This window comes from Rhinatrema bivittatum, chromosome 7 (genome assembly GCF_901001135.1).
Source record: "Rhinatrema bivittatum chromosome 7, aRhiBiv1.1, whole genome shotgun sequence".
Taxonomy (NCBI): domain Eukaryota; kingdom Metazoa; phylum Chordata; class Amphibia; order Gymnophiona; family Rhinatrematidae; genus Rhinatrema; species Rhinatrema bivittatum.
Window position 1 is genome coordinate 273405707 of NC_042621.1, and position 17993 is coordinate 273423699.

At 45.4% G+C, this 17993-nt stretch overlaps 1 protein-coding gene across 5 annotated transcripts in view; it reads right to left on the reverse strand.

The window, feature by feature from the left end:
- Nucleotides 1–17993, reverse strand: part of SLF2 (SMC5-SMC6 complex localization factor 2) — a 226523-nt gene that overhangs the window by 39494 nt on the left and 169036 nt on the right. For all 5 annotated transcript variants that reach the window (XM_029610261.1, XM_029610260.1, XM_029610262.1 and 2 more), the window contains exon 16: nucleotides 14222–14350. In XM_029610261.1, the coding sequence (XP_029466121.1) occupies nucleotides 14222–14350 (129 nt within the window). The remainder of the gene's footprint in view (nucleotides 1–14221; nucleotides 14351–17993) is intronic.

The following is a 17993-nucleotide window of genomic DNA, read 5'->3' on the forward strand; positions in this document are numbered from 1 at the left end:
ACCCTAGTCTTGAGGTGATTAATGGACCAGGACTTTTCCTCTGGTAGCCAAAGACCTTGGGCTGACCAACCCAAACATGCTGCCCACCAACCCGATAGGCTAGTGTCCATGGGAACCACCACCCAGTCTGGAGGCTCCAGATCCACCCCCTTCTCCAAATTGTGAAGACAACCACCACTAGAAACTGAACCTGGATTCTTGTAGAAGGGGCAAGGGAAGATGGTACTCTTCAGACAATGGACTCCACCTGCACAACAGTGTGCCTTGCAGAGGTCTCATGTGTGCAAACACCCAGGGAACCAAATCCAATGTGGAAGCCAGGGACCCCATTGGAATCCTCTGTCTCATGATTCACATCCTCTTGAATATTATCAGGAACAGCCTCTCTGCAGCGTTTGCCCACCATGACTGACAACAGAGGCCCAAGTACTTGATCCCTAAATAGTATGGTGCTTTGCTTTCACTGGGCTCCCCTACAGAAAGGTCTGCAGACCTTGAAAAATTCCACCCAGGAGGATGGATCTATACCAGAGCCCATAGGTCCATCCTTGCTCTCTCCAACCTCTCTTGGGAAAACTTCTACCCTCATAAGAAACTGCCATACTGGATCAGACCAAGGGTCCATCAAGCCCAGCATCCTGTTTCCAACATTGGCCAATCCAGGATACAAGTACCTGGCAAGTACCCAAACACTTAGTAGATCCTGTTCTACTGATGCCAGTAATAAAAGTGCTTATTCTCTAAGACAACTTGTTTAATAGTTAATGGGCTTCTCCTCCACGAACTTATCTAAACCTTTTTTAAACCCAGCTACACTAACCACATCCTCTGGCAAATTCCAGAGCTTAATTGTGCATTGAGTGAAAAAGAATTTTCTCCAATCAGTTTTAAATGTACTATGTGCTAACTTCATGGAGTGTCCCCTAGTCCTATTATCCGGAAAAAAAACCAACTGATTTCACATTTACCTATTCTAGACATTTAATGATTTTAAAGATCTCTATCATATCTCCCTACCTCAGCCGTCTCTTCTCCAAGCTGAACAGCCCTAATCTATTTAGCCTTTCCTCATAGGGGAGCTGTTCCATTCCCTTTATCATTTTGGGAACCCTTCTCTGTATCTTCTCCATCGCAATATCTTTGAGATGTGGCAAACAGAATTGTACAAAGTATTCAAAGTGCAGTCTCACCATGGAGCGATAGAGGTATTATGACATTTTCCATTTTATTCACCATTCCCTTCCTAATAATTCCTAACACTAAAATTGTCAGCTCAGTGTGCTGCAGCAGTCAAAAAAGCAAATGTATTATCTACTAGGATGCCTAGATCTTTTTCCTGGGTGGTAGTTCCTAATATAGAGCCTAACATCGTGTAACTACAGCATGGGTTATTTTTCCCTATATGCATCACATTCAGTTTCATCTGCCATTTGGATGCCCAATCTTCCAGTCTTGCAAGGTCCTCCTGCAATTTATCACAAGCAGATTGTGATTTAACTACTCTGAATAATTTTGTATCATATGCAAATTTGATTACCTCACTCATCGTATTCCTTCCAGATCATTTATGAATATATTGAAATGCACTGGCCCAAGTACAGATCCCTGAGGCACTCCACTGTTTACCCTTTTCCACTGAGAAAATTGACCATTTAATCCTGTTTCCTGTCTTTTAACCAATTCATAATCCACGAAAGGACACCGCCTCCTATCCCATGACTTTTTAGTTTCCTTAGAAGCCTCATGAGGGACTTGTCAAATGCCTTCTGAAAATCCAAATACATCTACTGGCTCTCCTTTATCCACATGTTTATTAACCCAGTTAAAATGAACCAGATTTGTGAGGCAAGACTAGCCTTGGGTAAATCCATGCTGTGTTCCATTAAGCAGTGTTTTTCTATATGCTCTGTGATTTTATCTTTAGAATAGTTTCCACTATTTTTCCCGGCACTGAAGTCAGGCTCACTGGTCTATAGTTTCCTGATCACCCCTGGAGTCCTTTTTAAATAAATATTGGGGTTACATTGGCCAGCCTCCAGTCTTCAGGTACAATGGATGATTTTAATAGGTTACAAATTTGAACAGATCTGAAATTTCATTTTTCAATTCCTTCAGAACCCTGGTGGCACACCATCCAGTCCAGGTGATTTGCTACTCTAACTTGTCAAAATTGGCCTACTATATCTTTCAGGTACACAGCGATTTGGTTCAGTTTATCTGAATCACCACCCTTGAAAACCATCTCCGAAACTGGTATCTCCCCAACATCCTCATTAGTAAACAGAGAAGCAAAGAATTCATTTAGTCTTTCTGCAATGGCCTTACCTTCCCTAAGAGCCCTCAGGAACAAGGGAGGAGAACTCTTGCCTCACCTCCTGCTCCCCTCCCGAGACACCATAGGCTGAGAGGATGTCCCAATATGGGCAAAAGCTGTAGTAGTCAAATTGCTTTGAGAATCTATATAGCACAGACAGAGAGAGAGGACTGAATTGCTATCAGACGGCAAGCCTCACAGATAGCAAAGCGCTTGGGACCTATTCGTCCCCTGCGCCTAGCTCTCCTAAACTTTGGTTCTAGGCGGCCTCCTGCAGGAACACCAATGTCATCTGAGCATACACACACACACCCCTCCAAGTATGTGGGCAAATACATGCTCAAGACTAGGTCATGGTCATATGTGCATAAATACCTGTGCATATATGTGCTCAAGTCTAGTTCGCAGATATCTGCGCTGAAATCTAGACTGCAGCCTTACACACACACACACAGATCCCCACACATGCAATTGCCACGTGGCGAAAATGCATGCACCCGCCTTCGTGTGCAGAGAAACAACCACTGCTGGGGCCTACCACACAGCTAAGCAAAGCCTGCCTGCACCTTCAGTGCATTTAAGCCCGGATCTGTTCAATATCTGGTTTCAAAAATCAAAGGCCTGAAGAGCTTCTCAACAGCTCAGGCCTCTTGAATGGCTGAGAATCCATGGAGACTGGCTGAGAGCCAGCATCTCCCATTCTTGTTCTGCTAAACTAGCTTTGTGCATAAGCAAATTAAAACCGGCAGAAGACCTCTACCAGAACCAGAGACTACTCCTTGGTGCAAATGCCTCTCTGCACCTCTGCAGGAGATAGTTGAGGGGATTCCCCTGCCTCTCCTGCTAGGGAATCTAAAATGGCTGCAGTTTCCGCACTAAGAACATAAGAAAATGCCATACTGGGTCAGACCAAGGGTCCATCAAGCCCAGCATCCTGTTTCCAACAGTGGCCAATCCAGGCCATAAGAACCTGGCAAGTACCCAAAAACTAAGTCTATTCCATGTTTCCATTGCTAATGGCAGTGGCTATTCTCTAAGTGACGGGGAAAGCCTCAGCGCTAGACCCAGTCACCTTTGAGGCCATGCTTGATACAGATCCCCGAATGCCATGCCACTTGTCACATGCACACACTGTTCCTCCCTTAACCATGACACCACCAGCACCTCAATGGCAAGCAGGGGGAACAGTCCTTCATCGCCATGGAGCCAACACCCAGTCTCCTCCACAGGCAGAGAAGCTGCTGAAAAACCATCGCTGAGCTCCCCAAGCAGCTAAAGTAGACTCCTCCCCAGAACCCTGATGCTGCACAGATTCCTCTAAGTAGTTCCTTTTTTTTTTCTTCTCTCTGAGAACAAATAAAGATACATAGAAACGAATTTCCTTTGGCGCAGAGGTTCGGGTACCAGGAATGCAGGCTATATAGCAGATCAGAAACGAGCCAGACCAGTCTCCTTTCACCAAATTTTAGCGACCCAGCCCAGGCAGGACAAACAAAAGCTACTTCCCTGCTCCACTAGGCTTGCAATGCAGAACTGACAGCAGGTTCCACCACTATCTTGGTGGGGGATGAGGGATCTGGACCACCAGAAGTCCACCCTACAGACCTCCTAGCCGTGCTATCAGAAAGGTCACCAACCCCCCTACTCATCCACCTCAAACAGGGAGGTGGGGGGGGGGGGGGGGAGGACCTCACAACCTTCTGGGAGGATCCAGAAAGTGGAGAGAAAAAAAAAAAAAAAGATTAAAATAAACCTGCAGTCTAACACCATCTACCATTTGCTGGACAGAGAAATACTGAGGGACTGTAGGTGGCACACTGGGTTATGTACAGTGTCAGTGAAACTGTCTCCATCTGTTGGCAGGGAGGCAAAACCCAAGAATCTAGACTGATCTGCATATGTACAGGGAAAAGGGAGTTGTTTACTCAGAGGTCTCCAGTTCTACTGATTTTTTTCTATTATGGGCTTACAGGCTAACCACAGCAGAACCCACTTATGACAATCTCCCTTAGGTTAAATACAAACATAGAAATGATAGCAGGTAAAGATTATAGGGATGATTTAGTATGCTTATTTTAATTTTGATTGCAATGTTACAGACCCTAAGTGATGTGGGGCTTTCATTCTTCTTTACAAATCTTCAGTAATTCTCATGATTTTTTAAAATGTTTCCACCATCTTTGTCTCCACCTCTTCCACTGGAAGGCTTTTCCAAAAATCTACCACCTTCTCTATGAAGTAAAAAGTTTGATGCTACTCTTAAGTCTATCCCCCAAGAGCCTCAGATCATGACCTCTTGTTCTAAAAGAATCATACCCACTAGAAAAGGTTTTCTTTGGCGTTACTTATAATTTTGAGAAAAAGTAGTAGTGGGAAGTAGACAAGACTCAACTATGCAATGAGAATTTGAGCAGAATTCCCCTGATTCAGCACAGAATTCACCAGGAGCCAGCTCACAGATGCAGCAATAAAACTGCTGAGCAGGCAGGAAGACGTAGAGAGAACTGGAGCTGGTGCAGTCTTCTTGTACTGCACAATTCCCCAAATTCCCATTAGACTCTGGGAATAGCATGGGAGTTATAGTGTGAGTCATGCGGTACTGTTTTGATCATAGATTCAAAGATCAGCAAAATTGCTTACCTTGTAATAGGTGTTATCCCAGGATGTAGTCTTCACATATGGATGACACTGATGGAGCCCTATTGCGGAAAACTGTGTCAAAGTTTCTAGAAAACATTTTTACTGGCCCTGTGAGGCCACTGAGCATGCCCAGCATGCCATGATATTCTCTGCCACAGGGGTCTCTCTTCAGTCTCGTATGTAGCACTAAGCTTTAGCAAAAAATAAAATAAAACATATTGAACCCAAATCCGCGGGGTGGCGGGTAGGTTTCGTGAGGACCATCCTCATGAAACCTGCTGCCCTGGGATAACACCTATTACAAGGTAAGCAATTTTGCTTTATCCCAGGACAAGCAGGATGCTAGTCCTCACATATGGCTGATTAGCAAGCTAGAGGCTGAGTCATTTTGTAGTGAAGCAACAGTTAAGTATTGTTGTTGAAAATGAGGCAGCCGAAGATCACAGCAGATTGGATGTAGAAGAAGTTGGTATTAAATTGGAAACAAGTTCTTTAAAACAGATTGTCCATAAGCTGAATCTTGTCGTAAGCTGCAAAGGTGTGAAGAGAACTCCAGGTTGCTGCTTTACATGTGTCAAGAATTGGCACTGAACGATAGTGTGCTACTGAGGTTGACATTGCTCTCACTGAATGTGTCTTTACTCGCCCTTTGAGAGGAAGGCCTGCTTTTTCATAGCAAAACTGTATATAATCTGCTAGCCAATTGGATAGAGTATGTTTACCCACTGCTTTTCCCGGTTTGTTTGGATCATAAGATACAAAGAGTTGAGTGGATTTTCTGTGGACTGCAGTGGGGTCTAAGTAAAAGGCTAGCGCACGCTTCCAGTCCAAGGTATGTAAGGCCTGTTCTCCTTGGTGAGAATGAGGCCTTGGAAAGAATGTGGGCAAAACTATGGATTGGTTCAAATGGAATTCCATAACTACTTTGGGAAGGAATTTTGGATGTGTACGGAGAACCACTCTGTCATGTAGGAATTTTGTATAGGGTGAGTACGTGACAAGTGCTTGTAAATCACTAACCCTTCTAGCCGATGTAATGGCTATGAGGAAGATAGTCTTCCATGTGAGAAATTTAAGATCACAGGAATTCATGGGTTCAAAAGGAGAACGCATGAGTCTTGTTAAGACCAAATTCAGGTCCCATTCTGTGACAGGTGGCTGAATTGGTGGTTTAAGGTGAATTAAACCTCTCATAAATCTACTGACAAGAGGATGTATAGATATTGGTGCATCTCCCATCTTGTTATGGTAAGCTGAGATTGCACTTAAATGTACTTTTACAGATGTCTGGAGACCAGAATCTAAAAGATGGTATAAGTAGTCTAGTAGAGAAGTTGTGGAGCAGGAGAAAGGGTCAATACTCTTTTGCATGCACCACACGGTAAACCTTTTCCATTTCGAAGAACAATTCTTCCGTGTTGAAGGTTTACGTGAAGCTATAAGCACTTGAGATACATTGGTTGAAAGATTGAGTGGCTGTAAAATCAAGCTTTCAACATCCATGCTGTCGGGGATAGGGATTGAAGGTTGGGATGGCACAACCGACCCTGATTCTGAGTTATGAGAGTGGGAGCTACACCCAGGCGAATTGGTTCTCTGATCGAGAGGTCTAGAAGTGTGGGAAACCATACTTGTCGAGGCCAATACGGGGCTATGAGTATCATGGACCCCTTGTCCTGTTGTAGCTTCACTAGAGTTTTGGTTATTAGCGGTATCGGAGGTTACGCGTACAGAAGGCCTGAGCTCCTAGGGCGAGCAAAGGCGTACTTGGCTAGTTGGTGATTCTGTCTGTATAAAGTGCAGAATGTGTCCACTTTGTGATTCAAGCATGACGCAAAGAGGTCTATTGTTGGTTGGAACTGGCGACAGTCGATCTGCCACTATGTTGTGAATGCCTGCCAGATAAGTGGCCCGGAGAAACATTGAGTGTGTCAGGGCCAGTCCCAAATCTGTGCAGCTTCTTGACAAAGGAGATACGAGCCCATACCCCCCTGTTTGCTGATGTACCACATGGCTACTGTGTTGTCCGTTTGGATCAGAATAGTCTTGTGTGAAATGCAGTTTTTGAACGCATGCAGAGCATAACGTATAGCTCGAAGTTCCAGGAAATTGATTTGAAATGTTGATTCGAGTTTTGTCCAAGTACCCTAGGTTTGGAGATTGTCTATATGAGCTCCCCAACCTAAGATGGATGAATCTGTAGTTAAAGTTATCTGTGGGACTGGTTGCTGGAATGGAAGCCCTTTGCGCAAATTGTCCCTGTTCGCCCACCAAAGTAGAGATGAATGTAGCTGGTGGGTTACTTGAATTGGAGAGGACAGTGGCTGAATGGCTTGGATCCATTGTGATCTTAAAGTCCATTGGGTTATCCTCATGGCTAACCTTGCCATAGGAGTTACATGAACTGTGGATGCCATGTGGCCCAGTAAGGTTAGAAACTGATGAGCTGTTGCTTGTTTCTTTGAGTTCATCGAATTTGCCAGTAGGGAAAGTGTGTCTGCCCAATCTCTGGATAGAAAAGCTTTTGAAAAGTATTGTGTTCAATTCTGCTCCTATGAATTGAAGTAGGTGAGACGGAATGAGGTGGGACTTTTGATAATTGATGAAAAGCCTATGGAGTGAAGTAGAGTAATTTTCGACTGAGGGAAGCCAGAGCTCCTTGTTGAGATTGACTTCTGATGAGCCAGTCGTCTAAATAGGGAAAGACATGGCCACTTTCCTTGTGCAAGTGTGCTGCTATTACTGCCAGACTTTTGGTGAATACTCTGGGAGCAGAGGCAAGTCCGAATAGTAGTACTCTGTACTGGAAGTGGTGATGACACACCATGAAGCACAGATACTTGCGATGAGGTGGGAATATTGGAATGTGAGCGTAAGCGTCTTGTAGATCCAGAGAACAAAGCCAATCTCCTGTTTGAAGAAGTGGAAGCATGGTGCCTAGAGAAACCATCCTGAACTTTTCTTTCTTCAGAAATTTGTTGAGATTTCTGAGGTCTAGGTTTTCTTTGGAATGAGGAAATAACGGGAATAGAATCCTCTGCCCTGCTGAGTCCGGGGTACCGGTTCTACAGCCCTGGCTCTCAGAAGGGTGGATAATTCTACTTGCAATTGGATTATGTGATTTTCGGTTAGAGAAAGAGGTCTCAGAGGAGAATCTCTTGGAATTGAGAGGAAATTGAGATGGTAACCTTGAGATATTATTGCAAGTACCATTGGTCTGTTATTTGTACCCAATGGTTGTAGAAGGAGGATATTCGGCCTCCTACCGGAAGATCTGGTTGAGGATTGAAGAGATGGCCTTGGTCTCTGGGAAAGAAACCTCAAAAGCCTGCAGCCGGTCCCATCTGTGGTGGAGGTTGAGGCCTAGTCGCCCTAGGTTGTCTGGGCTGAGCTATTTGCTGTGGTCTAGTAGATCTGCCCCTTGATGCTGGAGGGTAATAACGCCTCTGTTGATAGAAGGGCCGTCTAGATTCTTTTCTGGGAGGCCGACGAGATGACTGGGCAGCAGAATCCTGCGGAATTGATGAAAGTTGGCGCAGGGTTTCTGTGTGCTCTTTTAATTGTGCAACTGCATCTTGCACCTTGGAACCAAAGAGGTTGTCACCTAGACATAAGTCAACCAATTTTTCCTGGACTTCAGGCCTGAGGTCCGATGCTTTTAGCCATGCCCAACGTCTTGCACTTATCCCAGAGGCCGCTACTTTGGAGGCTGTTTCAAATCCATCATAAGCAGCTTGGACTTCATGCTTACCAGCTTCAAGTCCTTTGTGAATAATTGCTTGGGCTGCTTCTTGATATTTCTGTGGTAATGATGTTGTAAAGTCTTGCATCTGTTTCCACAGATTTCTTTGATATTGAGTCATGTATAATTGATAAGATGAAATTTTGGTATTTAACATGGCTCCTTGGTAAATCTTTCTTCCCAGAGAATCTAAGAATCTATGATCCTTTCCTGGGGGAGTGGAGGAATGCGGCCTTATCCTTTTTGATTTCTTTTGTGCAGATTCCACAACCACTGATTGGTGTGGAAGCTGTGCCTTTTGGTAGCCAGGAACAGACTGTACCAAATAAGTAGTGTCCATTCTTTTACTGACAGCAGGTACTGAGAATGGGTGCTCCCAAAGTCAATGCTGTAAGTCCAGGAGGACTTGAACAGGTATGGCTACTACTTGTTTTGGAGGATCCACAAATTGGAGAGCCTCCAATGTTTGTTGCCTAGAATCCTCCTCAGTCACCAAGGTGAAAGGTATGGTGTCCGCCATATCCTAGTCAAAATTCGTAAAGGATAAATCCGCCGGTGGAGATTTTTTCCTTTGGTCTGGAGGTGAAGGATCTGACAGTCTTCAGAGGAAGTGTCTGTATATCCCTCATCCCAAGTATCATACGGATCATCTTAATGGGGAGATATGGGAGAGGATCTTGGAGGATGAGGAACTCCTGAGGGACCTGGTTGCGGGTCATCGAAGGGAATCCGTCCAGGAACCTCTTCTTGTGGTATGGATGGAAGAGCACCGACTACTTCATCGAATCTTTTCATGAGATGTTGGTACAGTGCCAACTCAGGATGTCCTGGAGCCCCAGGTAACGTCGGCATTGATGGCATCGGGTCTGGCATCAGCAATGGAATCTGTGTTGGCATCGATGGTCATCTCGGCATAGACTTGGGTTGTGATGCCGGCATCGGTGCGGGCACCGGTTTCGGTGTAATCACTGGCATCATTGGAGGCACCGGGATCGGTGAAGGCGCCAGAATAGACATCTGTTCTTTTAAGGCCTGGATCACCGCTTGACGGATGAAATCCAACAATTCCTGCAGAACAGCTGGTGCAGACAGAGCAGCTGTACGCGGTGGCGGTGTAAATGTCGATGGAACCTCCACAGAGCCCTGTGGAGGTTAGATTACTGGTGCATCTTCATGGGGTGAAGGCCCTGGCGTCGAAGGTACCGGCGTTTCCTGAACTCTTGGCTGTTTCGCGGTCGGTTCCTCCGGGGAAAGAAGCACCGCAGGCTATGTGTGTCGATGATGGTGCTTTGAGCGGTGTTCCATTGCTGACTTAGTCGATGCTATCGATGACGTCGGCGATGGATGGTCTCCCGACCCTTCCGGACAACGTTTTTTCAAAATTATTCTTTTTGAGACTCCGGCCGGAGAGGATTTAGTCGAGGTAGAAGGAGATGGTAAAAGTTGTAGATGGAATAGATGCTCCATCTTCTCTTGGCGGGCTATTCATCCCTTCAGAGTCATTTCTGCACATTTAGTGCAGGTTGTGACATGTTTTTCCCCAAAGAACACACTCAAGGTGTGGGTCTGTAATGGACATTGTCCGATTACAGATGGGATATTTTTTAAATCCCGTAGCCATTTTAAAGTAGACAGCCGTCTATGAGAAGAAAGTGTGAGAGATTTTTACTCAGAGTAAAAACGAGACAAGATTACTCACCAGCCGGTGGAAACCTGAGAGAGAGATCCCATGTGGGAGAATGTATTTGAGAAAAAATGACTTAGTCAGCAAAACACTAAGAATCTCACAAGGCTCCTGCTCCACGATGCCTACAGCAGCTTGGAAAAATGAAGACTGAAGAGACCCCTATGGCAGAGAATATCATGGCATGCTCAGTGGCCTCACAGGGCCAGTCAAAAGTTTCTAGAAACTTTGACAGATTTCCGCAATAGGGCTCCATCAATGATGTCGCCCATATGCGAGGACTAGCATCCTGCTTGTCCTTGGATAAGCTCAGATTTTGCCCAATTCTGTATACCTATGTTGGGGGTTCCTGTCTATGCCCTTTCAACCCATAATGACCAGCCTATAAGAACTGATCAAGCATTCATCTACCCTCCCCCCGTTTCTTGTCTGTTATATTCCTATATAAATAGCAATAATATTCAGAGGGTAATTATAGGTAAAAAAAAAAAAAGGGGGGTAATATTTGTTCTTAGCTATAAGTATTTCTTCTAGCAATAATAAAATAGATTACAATAGAACATAAAATATAATTGGTAATAAAGAGCATATTGAATAGAGAGCTAAGCTATGTACAAATCCGTGGCAAATTACTTCCCTGAGAAAAAAAAAATCAGCTCTAGGAGGTGATCATTTCAGGCAGAGTCTCTAAGTAGTCAAAGAGTTAACTGCAGACACTATCTCTAGGCAAATGAAGTAACTGCATGGGAACAGGAATTGGGGAAACCAGCGGTGTCTTAAGTTTCGATGGCCAGTCTACACTTAATTTCCTATTGTTTATCTCCAACCTTTATATAGGCTGGGCATGTCACTCTGGTCCTAACATTCTGCCCGTCTTGCATTACAATTCTTGGCGCCACTGACCCTGGTCTTCCCCTCTTATTGGTTGTGACACACAATGACATGTTTCCTTTTCTGGTCTCGCACATCCCCCCTCCATCTGTCTTCTAGTGAAGAGTGAAAACATGTTTTCATTCTTCTGCCCCCTTTGTTTACAGTATTAGAAAGTATTTTAAAAAGTGATGCAATGCTTGCATAGCATGCTGTTTCCTGCCATAGGATTCACAGAGCATTTCAAAGCAGCAGGAGATAAGCTCAGCTCTAATTACTGTATACAAGCTCACAGCAGCTTCAGACATACATTGCTTTGCATTAAGCATTTTAAAAGCAGCACTGGTATTTGTTTACATAGCAAAGCTTACACAGGAAGATCTCACACTTCCACATTTTGCATTAACCCATTTGCTCTTCTGATCAAGCATTTTATTTTTTTTTTTAAACACAGCGCCATCCCTGTAGCAAGCATTAAACCTTTGCAGTATATCCGTTTCTCTACGAACTCTGTACTACACAGGTACCCAGAAAGCCCCACAGTGCAGGAAGATTGTGTCAGGAATGGTTCCTACTGGCAAGTTGGGTGAGGCACTAAAGGGAGAGACAAGGGAACTAGGGATGTGCAGAGGGACGCCATACGTTGCATTCGGGATACGTATTCGTCGGGTGGCAGATACGTTGTATACGTCCATATGGCGTCCCAATATGGTTATACGTCTAATCCTATTCGTTACCCGGATAAAATTAAATTTACTACAACCCCCCACCCTCCTGACCACCCCAAGACTTACCAAAACTCCCTGGTGGTCCAGCGGGGGTCCGGGAGCACTCTCACATCCTATGTACCAGTTCAAAATGGCACAGATAGCCCTACCATGTCACAGGGGCTACCGGTGCCATTGGTCAGCCCCTGTCACATGGCCATCGGCGCCATCTTGTGCTCCTGCCATGTGACAGGGGCTGACCAATGGAGTCGGTAGCCCTTGTGACATGTAAGGGCAAGGCTATCTGCGCCATTTTGGTTCCTGGCACCCGATGGCACGAGTGCAGGAGATTGCTCCCGGACCCCCGCTGGACCCCCAGGGATTTTTGGCCAGCTTGGGGGGGGCCTCCTGACCCCCACAAGACTTGCCAAAAGTCCAGCGGGGGTCCGGGAGCAACCTCCTGCACTCGGGCCGTATTGCCAGTATTCAAAATGGCGCCGGCGCTAGCCTTTGCCCTCACTATGTCACAGGAGCTGACGGTCGGTGACAGTGAGGGCAAAGGTAGCGCCGGCACCATTTTGAATACTGGCAATACGGCCTGTGTGCAGGAGGACACTCCCGGACCCCCGCTGGACTTTTGGCAAGTCTTGTGGGGGTCAGGAGGCCCCCCCCCCCCCCCCAAGCTGGCCAAAAGTCCCTGGGGGTCCAGCGGGGGTCCGTGAGCGATCTCCTGTACTCGTGCCATCGGGTGCCAGGAACCAAAATGGCACCGATAGCCTTGCCCTTACTATGTCACAGGGGCTACAGACGCCATTGGTCAGCCCCTGTCACGTGGCAGGAGCACAAGATGGCGCCGATGGCCATGTGACAGGGGCTGACCAATGGCACCGGTAGCCCCTGTGACATAGGTCAAAGGCTATCGGCGCCATTTTGAACTGGTACAGAGGGTGTGAGAGTGCAGGGGATGGTTCCCGGACCCCCCGCTGGACCACCAGGGAGTTTTGGTAAGTCTTTGGGGGGGGATGGGATCAGGAGGGTGGGGGGGGGGGGGTTGTTTAAATTGGCGGCCGAATAATTCGGCGAAAATTCGTTGTATCCGTGGGGAATCTAGATACGTTTCGCTTCCCCACGAATACAACGAATACTGGCACATCCATTGTGGATTGCCAATACGTAGGGACCGAATGAACACTCCTAAAGGGAACTTCTATAGAAACTTTTGAAAGCTGACAGAAGTGGATGGGGACAGAAGCTAGAAGAATGCTATTTACAATTTACCCCTGAAGTACACAGGGAAACACTAGCTGAAGAAGTGGCCTGTTAAAGAAGCATATGTTGTACTACTGTCACCGTGATGAGACCATTTACCACTAATTCATCACTTCCATGAGGTATGCACTCAACACTTGACCTAAAACAGGTTCTGCCATGAGTCCTCAGTAAACAGAAATGTCAGCTCTCATACTGCTGCTTTAATACTGTTAACAGCAGCATTCTAACAGCATCAATTTAAATGTGAAAAGGGGACATGGTGGAGAAACAAGCTAGCGGAATGATCTGTTTAAGATTGAGAGGACATATCTGTGTGTGTGATGGGGGAGCCAGGCTGAGGGAGAAAGTGTGTTGAGGAGTGCTGGGGTAGTAGGAAAGAAAATGAAGGACAGCAAGCGAGTGTGTTGGATGAGAGCAATCTACTGCCTAAGAGTTAGGGCTTCTAATTTTCAGGATTTTAGTTTGGCAGTCTACAGCATCCAAGAGGAGCTGAATACAGCACTGACTTCTTTCAGCTGCTGTCATTTGTAGCAACAGCCATGGACACTGCTCTGTTGCCACAAGCATCAGCAGACTAGATTGCTAAAGAAAAGTTGCTGAAAGCCAGAATTCCTTGTACTCTTGGAGGAATTCTACACCAAAAGTTTAAAGTATTTATTTATTAAAAGTTCTTAAAATCCGCATCTTCCACAATGTTCAGGGTATAGAGTGCAATGTAAACATTGTGATAGCAAGTTGCCATGGGGTCGGCACACACATCACCGACTTCCAGAAGTAGGAAGCAAGCTCAGTCCTCATGTGGGTAGAATTTATAACCCAGTTGTTGAATACTTTAACCTGACTGAACTATTAAAAGGACTTTAAATTCTGAGGTAATGCATACCCTGACTGACCTACATTGTTAATTGGCAAAGCATATATGGAATATCAGTACGTAACAATTGTCATGTATACAATAAAACATTTTAGTCTAAGTCTAGCTTTGACTGTACCTCCTGCTCAACTTCTTGCAGGGTCTGAGCAGAAGCATCATTCTGCTGGTCTGCAGTTCTTTCTGCCGCCATCTTTTTTAACAGAGTTGAAGGCTTCATCTGAACTAAGCACTTACAGAGATAAGACATCTATTTGAGGGGGAAATGGGAAATAGTTAAGATTTTATTTGGCTCTCAAGAAAATGAAGGACACAGCAAGAAATAAATACTCCCATGTAGAACAGGGTACTGCCACAAATCCTTAGAAAGGCTAATTTTTGAAAGGCATTTCCATAGGCAAAACAGTTTACCAGCAGTTAGCTGGTTATAAAATTGACCACACCGATAGGTAGATCAACTAAAGTGTGCATGTGTTGCACATGCTTACGTTTTACTTGGACAGAACAGAGGCATTCCTGGGGGGGCAGAGAAAGACGTGCATGTAAATTTTCCCAAAAGTTTTCCACAAATACCACAATACATATAATTGTGTGGGGGTAGTTATGATGGAATAATTTTCAAAGTAAACATACATGCACAAGCTTGCTTTGAAAAATGGTATATGTGCCAACTTTCTTATTCAGGCTGTTACAAAATTACTCCCTCGGGTCTCATCTTCAAAAAAAGCACACTATTTCTGAAGTTCAAGTAGTCACAGTGATGGAGTATAGGGTTCTGAAAAGTACAGAAATACCCACTACTTTGTTTCAGCCCAAGTTTAGGACAATTGTTAAAAAGGTTTTATCAGATTCCCTTTTATTCTAAGGAACAAAAAAAACCCCAAAGTTTTAAATGAACACTTGACATGTGTAACAGTGAAGAATTCCATTAAAATCTGTGATTTGGCTTTGCAATGGTACATAGCATGAATAGTTATGAAGATATTTCATCATTTCACACTGCTTCAGAACTCTACACCCACAGGTAAAAAGCAAAGTTGCTTACTTGTAACAGGTGTTCTCACAGGACAGCAGGATGTTAGTCCTCACATATGGGTGCCATATCAGGATGGAGTCCAATCACAGAACACTTTTCTGTCAAAGTTTCTATAAAGCTTTGACTGACACTTGCACACTGAATGCACGGAGCATGCTCAGCCTGCAATTATTCCTGTGACCACAGGTGTCTCCCCTCAGTCTCCTGCAGAGCAAAAAGCACAAGCGAAAAATATAACGCATGTAGACCCAACTCCGCAGGGTGGCAGGTGGGTTTCGTGAGGACTAACATCCTGCTGTCCTGTAAGAACACCTGTTACAGATAAGCAACTCTGCTTTCTCACAAGGCAAGCAGGATGGTAGTCCTCACATATGGGTGAGTACCGAGCTGAGGATGCCTGAGCAGTGCACCAAATGCACCCAAAGACATGCAAAAGGTGCAGCGTCGGGGGTGGAATTTGGTAAGGAGGGCATCCTGAAACCCGTAACGGGTTGGTGGAAGGATGTTGGGTAGTTAAACTGAAAAGTTGAGTAAAACGGACTGGCCAAACACGGAAGCTTGCCGGCCAGCCTTACCGAAGCAAAAATGGGCTGCGAAGGTATGGAGAGCGCAACCGTACAAATGTCTACAAGCGGCACCGACCGAAGATGAGCTACTGAGGTTGGCACGGCCCTAACAGAATGTGCTTACACAGTGTTGTAGCGGAATGCCTGCTTGTTGGTAGGAAAAGGAGATACAGACTGCCAATCAGGAGGAAAAGGTCTGTTTGCCCACTGGAACTTGCAGCTTTGGCTTTTGCCAAAGAAGGAAAGAGTTAGGTGTGATTCCTATGGAGTGTAGTGCGGTTTAGATAGAATTCAAGTGCACTTTTACAGTCCAAGGAGTGGAAAACCCTCTCGCCCTGGTGAGAGAGGTGTTAGGAAAAAGTGGGCAGAGTATATTCTGAGTAAGGTGAGATGCGTCTACCTTAAGAAGGATATGAGGTTGAGTACGTAAGACCACTCGGGTGAGTATGTAACAAGGTGTGGAACTCACTGACTCTGTTGGCAGAAGTGATGAAGAGGGAAAGAAGTTCCCATGCCAGACTATTAAGTGAGAGGAATGTAAAGGCTCGAACTGGGAACGTAAGAGTCTTGTAAGCACTAAATGTAGGCCCCATTCCGTGACCAGTGAAAATAGAGGCGGCTTAATCAGTGCTTGACCCATGTAAGCTGACTCAGAAGGGGTTGAACCATTAATTGGGTATCACCACTCCCAAGTGGTACGCCAAATTGGAACAGAGGGGTACCCATGTGGAGGATATCTGGGGCGCAGAATCCGAGGGTGTAAGAGAAAAGAGTGGTGTAGAAAAAAGAAAAAGGGGGTAATACCCTTTTGTATGCACCATGTGGTAAATCATGCTATTGTGAATGGTAATATTTATTTGTGGAAGGCTGTTGTGATGCTACCAGTATCTGAAAACATCAGTGAGTCCGTGATATGAGACTGACCTGTGAGAAGGCGAATTGGTTACTGGTGTGATAGATTGAGAAGTATGGGAAAGCATACTGGTCTCAGAACAGTGAACCCCATCCCGGTGCAACATAAGAGTGCTGGCTATGAGAGGCATCGACAGAGACACATAAGATGCCTTTGTTGCAGCAAAGGCGTCCATGGGAATGCATTCAGAGACATGTGTAGGGAGTAGAATCTGTCCACCATATGGTTCGATTCAGACGCAGAGGGCAAGGTCGGTTGACCTCAGCGCCAGAAGATTTTTCTCACTACACATGTAGTCAGAGACCATTTGAGAGGATGGAAACATCTACGGAGAAGGTCTGCTAGATAAGTGGCCCAGGGATGCATGGAGTGTGCAAGGGCCAAAGGCTAGAGCTGCGCACCTTCCTAGCAGAGCAGCTAAGAGGTTGTGCGTGCTTGTGTGTTGGAAATACCACATTGTCACTATGCTGTCTGTCTGTATGCCCAAAGTTTTGTTGCAGAGGCAGTAATGTAAGGCATAAAGGCATAACTCATGGCTCGAAGCTCCAGGAAGTTGATGTGAAACTCTGCATGGAGCGGAATAGACGCATATTGGGTTGGGAAGATAGGGTTGAAGAGTTTTGAATCCACAAGTAAATGTGACCATGAGCAGGACCAGCTGAGGATTTGGTTCTAGATCGGTAATATGGATCAGGGATGAAAGTGGTTGAACTTAGATCCACTGATAATTAAAAATTCTACTGAATCTTACTCATAGCGAATCTGGACATATGAGTAAGTGGATAGTGAAAAAATCCCGTGGCCCAGCAATGAAAGAATTGAGGGGCTAAGGTTATGTTGCAAGCGTGCAGAGATGTTCAGAATGTCTGCGCGGTTGTTGGACAGGAAGTTCGTTGTGACTGGTGTCCAGAAGTGTGCAATATGGGATTTATGGTAGTTAAACAGCAATCCCAGGTAATAGATTTATAGTGAGTCGTGGAGAAGACAGAGCTCCTTGCTTGGATTGACTGTTAGGCAGCTGTCCATGCAAGGAAAAGCGTGAAAGATGTTTTACTCCGTAGAGAAATAGCAGTCACTGCTAGTGATTTGATGAAATACCCAAGTTGCTGAATGTTATAGTTAGTGAGGTTTGGGTGGACCCTTGGACACTGTGGCAGCTGACCATGCCCATGGGGGGGAAGTCCCGTGAGGGGCCACAGGTCAGGCTTAGCTCTGGACACACAAACACAGATAGTTCTTTATTTAGACGGTTTGAGAAGCCACCAGAGGTGGCGGTAGTAAGTAGAAGATATAGCCCAGCTGGGCTAGTATTCCCCAGGGTGCTGGAACAGCGGTTCTTCCGGTAGCAGTGCTGTAGTGGAGAGAACTGAGAAAGTGA